At 38.6% G+C, this 9,847-nt stretch overlaps 1 protein-coding gene across 2 annotated transcripts in view; it reads right to left on the bottom strand.

Annotated features, from left to right (window-relative positions):
• Positions 1-1,098: 1,098 nt before the first annotated feature.
• Positions 1,099-9,847, bottom strand: part of LOC143034482 (putative lipid scramblase CLPTM1) — a 44,131-nt gene continuing 35,382 nt past the window's right edge. For both annotated transcript variants that reach the window (XM_076200591.1, XM_076200592.1), the window contains exons 9-11: positions 9,602-9,845; positions 6,357-6,553; positions 1,099-5,263 (exon numbers count right to left, since the gene is read on the bottom strand). In XM_076200591.1, the coding sequence (XP_076056706.1) occupies positions 5,102-5,263; positions 6,357-6,553; positions 9,602-9,845 (603 nt within the window). In that variant the 3' untranslated portion in view covers positions 1,099-5,101. The remainder of the gene's footprint in view (positions 5,264-6,356; positions 6,554-9,601; positions 9,846-9,847) is intronic.

The raw sequence follows: 9,847 nt of genomic DNA, 5'->3' as shown, positions 1-9,847 counted from the left end.
TTTCTATGTCACTAGCTAAAAGTGCCAGAAGGGGAGAAGTCACTGTTTGTTAGCAGTGTGTGTGTGTGTGAAAAGGTGGAAGAAATACGGTTGAAGATGAGAGATCTTGGGTCCAGCCCTAAGACTGAGCAAGTGTCAGCCCCTCGGGTCTTCACCTCCTGATGAAAGGGAGGGATTTTGTGGGTTCTGAAAATGGACAGCTTCACTGTCCATCAAGCAGGTACCTGTCATTGGTCCCAAAACTCGAAACTAATCAACAAAATTGTACCTCATCCTGCAACAACTCGCGCATCAAGTGATTCATTATCTATTTCCTTGATGTAACATGGAAGACAGTATGAAGATGCTTGCTCTTGCTCAGAAATACAAAAAGTGTCACTTGTACTGACAATTGTGAAATAAATAAAAGGATGACAATAAATCACTTAAGAAAGGGCAAGAATGGGAGATCCTACTAAATGGTGTTCTTGTGTACAATCTTATCTTTAAATATGCCATGCAACACTAAGTAATGAAGGCAACTAATATATATACATATATATATTATTTATATATATATATATATATATATATACACACACACATATGTATACATATACACACACACATATACATACACATGTATAAAATATTACAAACCTTACAAATTTGGCATTTGTAAACAACTAAAATCCATTCAACCACCCCTTCCACCTCTGCAACTCAGGGATGAAGGATTACACTGCTTACGTTAAAAGCAATGCAGCATGGTAAAGTTTTTCCATAGCAGAATCTTGCTTTATTGTCACTTGCCCAGGCATCAGGGGCAGGGTGATCTACTTAATAGGAAAACTAAAACTAAAAAAATTACACGTACACACAGATATACATACCCACATACATATACACACACACATATTTAAAGTTAGAGGCTTCTTGATTCAAAATGCTTGAACTGGTAGTTTTGGATTTTGGAATATTTGTATAACATCATCTACAAAATGGAACAGTTTGGGGATGTCACAGCTGAATGGCATGTATTCACTCCAATGCTGACGTAGCCATGCCATCAACACAAGATCAACATCTTCAATCTTTGCTCTATATGATGTTTTTCTATCTATGTATAATGGTAAAAAACATCAAACCTCAACATGTTTGCTCTGGTTCATGAACATGAAATATCTTGTCATTACACAATATGGAAAAAATGTGGCTCCAGCAGTTCTACACATTTAGCGAGTTTATTGTGTTCAGCTTTTAGTTTTTCAGTAACGTTGAAAATAATGAAAAATATCCAACCATCCCGAGTATAAAATGTTTCCTTATTGCACAACTTAACACTGAGTAAAATAAACCAGTATTTGTAAATGGTGGCTTTTGTGCCTATTTCATAAATACGCATCTATATACCAAGGGCTTTTCCCTCCATATAAGGAAGGTAGCCAAGTCAAAGGCATGCAACCACTCCCGCCCATTCCACTCCTATCCACTCCCATGGTTTCCCTCTCTATTTCATAAGCTTTATGTGTGTGTGTATATATATATATATATATATATATTAGCAAAGACAAATGAGAGATAGGGTGGTAGAAGAAAAATTGTTGGTTTAGGAATTAATGCACTGACATTGCAACCAACATGGTCTTCGGAAAGCTCTTTACAGAAAATTTACATTATCTATCTATACACCAAGAGCTTTTTCCCCTTTACCAGGGAAGTAGGCAAATCAAAAGGCATATACCCACTCCCATCCACCACCCTTTCCTCCTTCTAATCTTAGCTCCTCATGGATGACGGGTCATCCCTGTATCATGCCCCCAGGGAGAAGACATCCTTTCAGGCTGCATCCAAATATCATTCATACATAACCACTCCCTAACTCTCCCCCATCCACTCCCTTTCTTGCATCACAATATTATCAGTACACAGCCATTTTCCACCCACCCCTATCTCCTGCCTTCTCCCTTTCCTGCCCAACAGACATTCCCCTCTTGCTCAACACCCTTTTCACCCCATCCATCCATCTCATCTTCAGTTGTCCCTTCAAGTTCACTCCATCTCTGCCTTCCTCACCTCTTTTACTAATCTTTCTTCACTTATTATTTCAATTCTTTCCATGTGTCCAAACCAGCCCCATCTACCATCTCCTTTTCCACCCCAACTCTCCACCTCATCTCCTCATTTCTCCCTCTGTCCAACCTAGTAACCCCCACCTTATTTCTCAAACACTTAATTCCAAACCCATTCAAAGTTTTCCTCTCTGCCACACTCAAATTCCAAATCTACCCCATACAGTGCTGTTGGCACAATCATCCCTTCATATAATCTCCTTTTTGCATCCATTACATTTTAAATAACCAATCTCTCTCATATATATATATATATTATATATACACACACACATATACATATATATATATAATATATATAAAGCTTCCAATAATGTGTGAAAAATAATAAAAAAAAATTCCACTGCCATAGCATCTCACTGAACAGAACATATTACCATTTCCAAGCAAATGCAATGTTTCACTGGGATACCAGTGAAGATAGCCATATTGTCAAGTTATAGTTTTTGCATCTAATTAACATATATGCATCCTCATATTTTTTCACTATGGTAATATATTTAAAATTCTATATATATATTCTTTTTATGCTTGTGAGTGAATGAGACATGCTTCATCTTTACACATTTGAACATACATACCGACATACTTTTGTCAAGCCCTTTCACCCATTCTACAAATAAACAAAACCAACTAATAGTATTGTGCAGATGAGCTTTATTATTTACTAATACATATGTTCCCTTTTTTGAAACCCTTTTAACACAACCACAATGTTGTTTTAACTTTAACTAACAAGTTAAGGTAATGTTCCATCAATATCAAGATGATTTTTGGCATGTCAAAACTATTTGGTCAGTGGTTTTACAGTAAATAGACAAATTACCAGTATTAGGCTCTTATTTGCAACACTACTACTTTGTTTACATTACCATACTATTCTTTTGTGTTTCTTTATGATTATTGTATTTTTTCTATACAAAATAAATTTTCATGTTTTAGAATTTCTCTAGTTACTTGCTCATTATTTCATACAAAGTCTACTTTCAAAACACTTTCTGGAATTTTCTATTTGTGATGCTTCCATTTCTAAACCTTTCACACCTTGAAGATTTTCAGTTTTCATATCATGGATTCTCAACTTGCATATATATATATACACACACACACACACACACACACGTGTGTATTTACCTAGTATTTACCTAGTTGTATTTTACGGGAAGGGGAGCTATGCTCGTGGTGTCCCGTCTTTATATCACATTTTATCTAAACTATTTTTAAATTCATGTATTGTTTTTGCACACACTACTTTCTCATCTAACTTGTTCCAAATGTCTATTACTCTGAGAGGAAAGCTATTCTTTTTCAGATCTCTTCTATAGCTGTCTTTCTTGATTTTCTTTCCGTGTCCTCTTGTATTTCTTTCATCCCATTTTATTAGATCCTCTCTATCAATAATTTCTATGCCTTTCATGATTCTGTAAATAGTTATCAAATCTCCTCTCTCTCTTCTTTGCTCTAGTGTCTGTAGCTCAAGTGTGTGTGTGTGTGTGTGTGTGTAGGGCTGCTGGTTTCCAATCAGTGAAACTCAAGGTCACAATTATTATCAAGACTCAATTCGTTTGGATGTGTGTGTGTGTATTTACCTAGCTGTATTTCATGGGAAGGGGAGCTATGCTCATGGTAACCCGTTTTTGTATCTCACAAGATCAAGTTTGTTCTTAAATTCTTGTATGGTGTTTGCACACACTATTTTTTCATCCAGTTTGTTCCAGATATCTATCACTCTGTGTGGGAAGCTATTCTTTTTCAGGTCTCTTCTGTGTGTATGTATTTATGTAGTGGTATTATACAGGAAGGGAGCTATGCTTGTGGTGACCTGTCTTTGTATCTTTCAGCATCAAGTTTTTTCATAAAATCTTGAATAGTGTTTGCATACACACTATTTATCTAAATTATTCCAGGTATCCAGTACTGTGTGGGAAGCAATTTTTTTTCTTTTTTCTCCAGATCTCTTCTATAGTGGACCTTTTTGTGTGTGTGTATGTGTGCGTGTGTGTGCGTGTATGTATTTACCTAGTTGTATTATACGGGAGGGGAGCTATGCTCATGGTAACCCATCTTTGTATCTTTCAGCATCAAGTTTTTTCTTAAAATCTTGAATAGTGTTTGTGTCCTGTGTGTGTGTGTCCTGTGAGCAATCCAAATAAATCTGAACAAGAAATTTAAAAATGCAGTAAATCAAACTACAGTAATTAGTGTTCTTATTAACACAACAGTGATCCTTGTGCAGCCTATTATATGGATTACTGCATATAAAATGTGTGACTGTATTTATTTTACAACTCTGTACCTTGACATGCATGTCAAAGAGAAATAATGTTAAATTTTACACAGATTTGTTCTTAAGTGCAGTTCGTGCAAACTGACAATTACACAAAATTTCTAGAATAAGCCCGGAAACGCCAGCCCTACAAGATGTGAGAAGTATTGACTTTTAACGACTCAAGACAAATCACGTAATTTGCACTCAATGTATTTTTCATGTGACATGAAATAACTGTTGCAATACAAACTTTACAATGTATTGTATGGACAAATGTATATTCATTACCATTGATAAAATAAACACAAGAAAAAACATAAACAAAAGTACATATCTGAAGTTGATTTTCCTGCTGGATTATGATGGACATAAGCACATCTAAACATTAAACTGCGGTACAAGATTTTATAATAACACCACATTACACTTGAAACACTAACACTGAATCAACACTTGAGTGAGAATAACATAACGATGAAATCAAAACAAAATCATTCTTGGCAGCTCCGTTATCAGATAAATTGACTCCAGCCAGTTCTGGCATATGAAGTTTGGGTCACTGTAGTGTAGAGCTTTATCTAAGTAATAACATTAATCTTAATTAATCTATGTGCATTTACATACTCGTTTAACTTAATCAAAGATGAATCAAAAGCCTCACATCTCAGCAGCAGACTATGCTGCCAAAAGAGTTTCCACTGGTCACTGCCTTCTCAAAGCACTAATCATCCTTCTTGGCCTGAGCAGATTTCACTGCCAAAGGACCTTCTCCATTGGTAACTTCTTTCTGAGGATTCTTCTTCTTCTCCTTAGCTTCCTGCTCCATCTCTTGTGAGAATCCAAATTCATTGAGACGTGACGGATCAACTCTGTAGATATATCTCTGCAAGAGGAACAGCAGTGATTTAAATCTTGAGAAAAAACAATAACCATCATCATCTGAATCACTATTGCACAATCAATCTATCCATTGTCCCTGGCCTCTCTGGCAGAAAATCTGCAGCTTTCAGGTAATCGGTGACAGCCTCCAGGCAGGTCCACAAGTCACTCGGAAAGTTATTAGAAAGAGTTCCCTGACCTAAATATATTAAACTCAAGCAATGCTCCACTGGGCAATCTTCTCAATATAATGAACAAGCAACATCCCCTGACATAACAATGTGCTCATCCACCCTTCATACACAAACATGGGAAACTATGTATGGCCTCTCCTCAGACAATTTCCCAATAACAGTCACCATAGAATTAGAAAAATTTCTATTCAACCTACATATAAATGACCATGATATAGACCAATTCCCATTCATTAATAGAGCAGTGGACATGATAACAAAAGACCCATTCTAAGAGGCTGCAGAAAAAATACCTCAACTATTCATTAGCAAGGAATCCTAAAATACTTTTTTTATTCCCTAAGGCATTTACTTGCTTCTTTCAGTCTACAACTTACCTCCACCTCAATTCCTCCCTTTCCTGCCACATGCAACCCCAAATACCTAATGCTATCCACTTCCTCCAGCCTCTCTCCTTTTAGACTCACTTCCAACTCACTGCCACCCTCTACCCTTGTACATCTCATCACCTTGCTTTTACCCACATTTACCTTCAATATTTTCCTATTGCATACCTTCCCAAACCCCGTTACTAACACCCTTAATCCCTCCTCTGCCCTGCCACAAGTACAGTGTCATCAGCAAACAACAACTGGCTCACCTCCCACTTTTCTTTATTTTCTTTAACAATCTCCTACTCTACCATTGAGCACCAAAACCACTCCAATAAAACACCTGTACTCAAACCAAAATCCTCTCCATTGCATACAATACATATGAAAATGATAGGTATACAGTTTTAGGTTCGATTTCTCAACCCCCCTCATCCATTTCATTACATCTCACGAGCACAACGAGATGAATGTCACAAACAAAAATCCGCAATATAATATTCAAATAAATAGAAATCTAACAGTAACTTACCTGGTAGAGGAAGATGAAGAAAATTACATCATCCCTGAGGCAGCCTAATCGATACATTGTAGGCATCTTGATGACAAAGGCAAAGATGTCATCAATGAATGTGTTAAGAGCCTTGTAAGTTAACATCCGCCAAGGTAAATGGGCCACTGACTTTAGTTTATAATTGATGAAGAGCTGTGGTGTCATCATGATGAACCCTGTGTGGATGAAAAAGGGGCTTGGTTTCACATTGTTACCCGGAAAGCAAACTAATAATTATTGCGTCAAGTTTTACTGAGTGGAAAACTTGCGACCCCACAGTGAGAAGAAACTCTGGACCTTTGTCTGTGCTGTATTAGTGTGGGACCATTTCTGTCACTGGTTGAAAGTGGTAGGGCGAAAGGAACAGTCACTAGTTATCAGCTCCCCATGTGTGAAAAATTGTAAGAAATATAGTTGAAGTTAACAGAAACCTTGGGCCCACTTTTGGAAACTTGAGTGCCACCTGATGGAGGTGAGGGGGATAACAGGCTTTGCAAATGGACAGCTTCACTATCCATCTTGCAGGGCCACCACATGCAGGTATCCATCACTGGTTCCTCAAGAAGAAGAATATATATATATATATATATATATATTATATATATATATATATATATATATATATATATATATATATATATATATATATACACACACACACACACACACACACATACCAATGGCTTTTTCCCCCTTACAAGGGAGGTAGCCAAAGTCAAAGTCAAAAATCCACTTCCACCCATTTCATCTCCACATACTCTACTCCCATACACCACCCCTCCCTGCCTCTTTTCTTGGCTCCTCCTGGATTACGGGTCATCCCTTCATCTCACCCACTGCCCTGGGTCAGAAGCAATGTAGCAAGACACAGCACATCCACAGCAAGGCTACTTCATTTAATTGGCGGCCCCCCTTCTGTTCCCTCATGCAGAAAAAGATGGGGGGAAATCCCTTCAGGCTACATCAAAATATCATTCATACATACTCCCTCACCCCCCATCCCCCACCCGCTCCCATGCATCACAGTATCATCCATACACAACTATTCTCCACTCACCCCTATCTTCTGTCTTCTCCCTTCCTCAACAGACATTCCCCTCTTTCCCAATGCCCCTTTTACCCCATCCATCCATCTCATCCTTGGTAGCCCCCTCATGTTCACTCCTTCTACCTCTGCCTTCCACACCTCTTTTCCTATTCTATCTTCACTCATTCTTTCCATGTGTCCAAACCATCCCAATACTCTTTCATCAACCCAATCTCCCAACTTCCTTTCCACCCCCGTTCTTCTCCTCACTTCCTCGTTTTTCACTCTATCCAGCCTAGTAACTCCTACCATACTTCTCAGGCATTTCATCTCAAACACATTTAATCTCTTTCTCTCTGATGTTTCATGTTTCTGCCCCATACAGTGCTGTAGGCATAATCCCCCTTTCATAAAATCTCCTCTTAGCATCCATTCCCAAGTCTATTTCTCATTACACTTTTTAATCCTCCTAAGCATTTACTTGCTTCTCTCAATCTACATTCTACCTCCACCTCAACTCCTCCCTTTCCTGCCACATTTGCACAAAAAAAGTAAATAAAAAATCAATAAATAAATAAAATTTATGTCACCCCTACAATCTAGGTGCTGTGTCTTACTGCACTACCCCTCTGACCTGAGCAGTGGTTGGGGGATGGAGATGACATTTCATCCAGAAGGAGCTATAAGAGGGAATAACAACTGGGTTTTGGTTAGGTATCTCTGTATGTTCATCCTACAAGAAGTCAAGGCACAAATAAGTGGGAGTGGGTGCATGCGTTTGACTTGGCTATCTCCCTTATAAGGGGGAAGACGCCCTTGGCATATAGATAGTTGGGGACGGGTAAAGGGTGGGTATATGCTTTGACTTGGCCACCCCTACCTCCTTATTGGGAGGAAAGGGCCTTTTGGTATATACATATGTATCTATATACCAAGAACCTCTTACTCCTTATAAGGGAGGTAGCCAGCCAAGGCATGTACCCACTCCACTCCCATCCATCACCCTTTCCTCCCTCTCATCTTAGCTCCTCTTGGATGAAGGGTCATCCCTGTCTTCTGCCCACTGCCTGGGTTAAAACCAATGGAGAAAGACACAGCGCATCCACAGCAGGACTGCTTCATATATGTATGTGTATAATTCATATATCTATATAAATGTGACACAAGATGCAGCAACTGGGAATTGGATAGGAATGGGAGGGGTGAAGGGTGGGTTTATATCTCGACTAGTAGGCCAACCCCTTTGTAAAGGGAAAAGGGCCTTTTGGTATAAATACCTTACATATTATGTATGAGTCACCAAGTAATGAAAGAGGGGTGGTTAAGGCTCAATTCATACGTACTGATTTCTTGCTTTGTGCCGTCATCAACACAATGACGTGCTCTCAAATAACTATGGGTATCTACGAACACTTTCACATATCATGACCACTACCACATGTGAAAGCTTCTATAGATGTCCATGGTTATTTGAGAGCATGACAATGCATCATGGACAGCTCACAGCGAAGAGTCACTACGTGTGAAACAAACCTAAACCAGTTATGGCTGTATGGCTGATAGGCCCTGCTGTGAGGTGCTGTGTCTTGTTGTATTACTTCTGATCTGGGCAGTGGGCAGGGTAAAGGGATAGCCTTTCACCTATGAGGAGCTAATATACATACATACATATACCAAGGCTTTTTCCCCCTTACAAGGGAGGTAGCCAAACAGGAAAAGGCATAAAATCATTCCCACCCATTCCATCCCTGAATACATTCCACACCCCTCTACCCTCCCTCTTATCCCTGCACCTTGTCCACTGCCCTGGGTCAGAAGCAGTGTCGCAAGACAAGCAAAGGAGCTAATATAATGGAAAACAAATGAGTGTTGGGTGGGTGTGGGATAGGTGAAGGGTGGGTGACTGCCTTATCTAACTACTTTCCTTATAGGGGGAAAGGTCCTTTTGGGATATGGTACATGTATGATGTATATTTATATTTAAAATAAAAACCAATATTTCATTTCATCACTTATCTCCAAGCAGAATGAATAAAGTATGTGAGGAACCATTAATTCTAGAGATAAACATTTTTCATAGAGCATGTGTCAGGAAGGGTAAAGTATAAAATACACATTTGAAAAAAAGTCACACTCTAGCCCAATATTTTACACATCAAAAACCTAATCTACATAACACATCCACTAGACTACTTACCAAAAGTTAGCAAGAATCCATAAAACATGGACAGCACAAAGGAATACCAGCCTTTATGTTCTTGATATACAATAGAATATACAGAGTAGCCCCCTAAGAGTGGGAAGAGTAATATTGAGAGATATCTGAAAGCCATCTCATCGTACTGCTTAGTCAAAGATTGGACGTAGGTTCCTTTGTCTCTAAACTTGAGAAGTGGTATGCCAAGAATTCGCTTCTCGTGATTAAAGGACACATCTGTTACCT

Source organism: Oratosquilla oratoria, chromosome 17, assembly GCF_046742065.1.
Source record: "Oratosquilla oratoria isolate Oo_2021 chromosome 17, ASM4674206v1, whole genome shotgun sequence".
NCBI lineage: Eukaryota > Metazoa > Arthropoda > Malacostraca > Stomatopoda > Squillidae > Oratosquilla > Oratosquilla oratoria.
The sequence above is the reverse complement of the archived record's forward strand: the minus strand, read 5'-3'. Positions and strand labels throughout refer to the sequence as shown.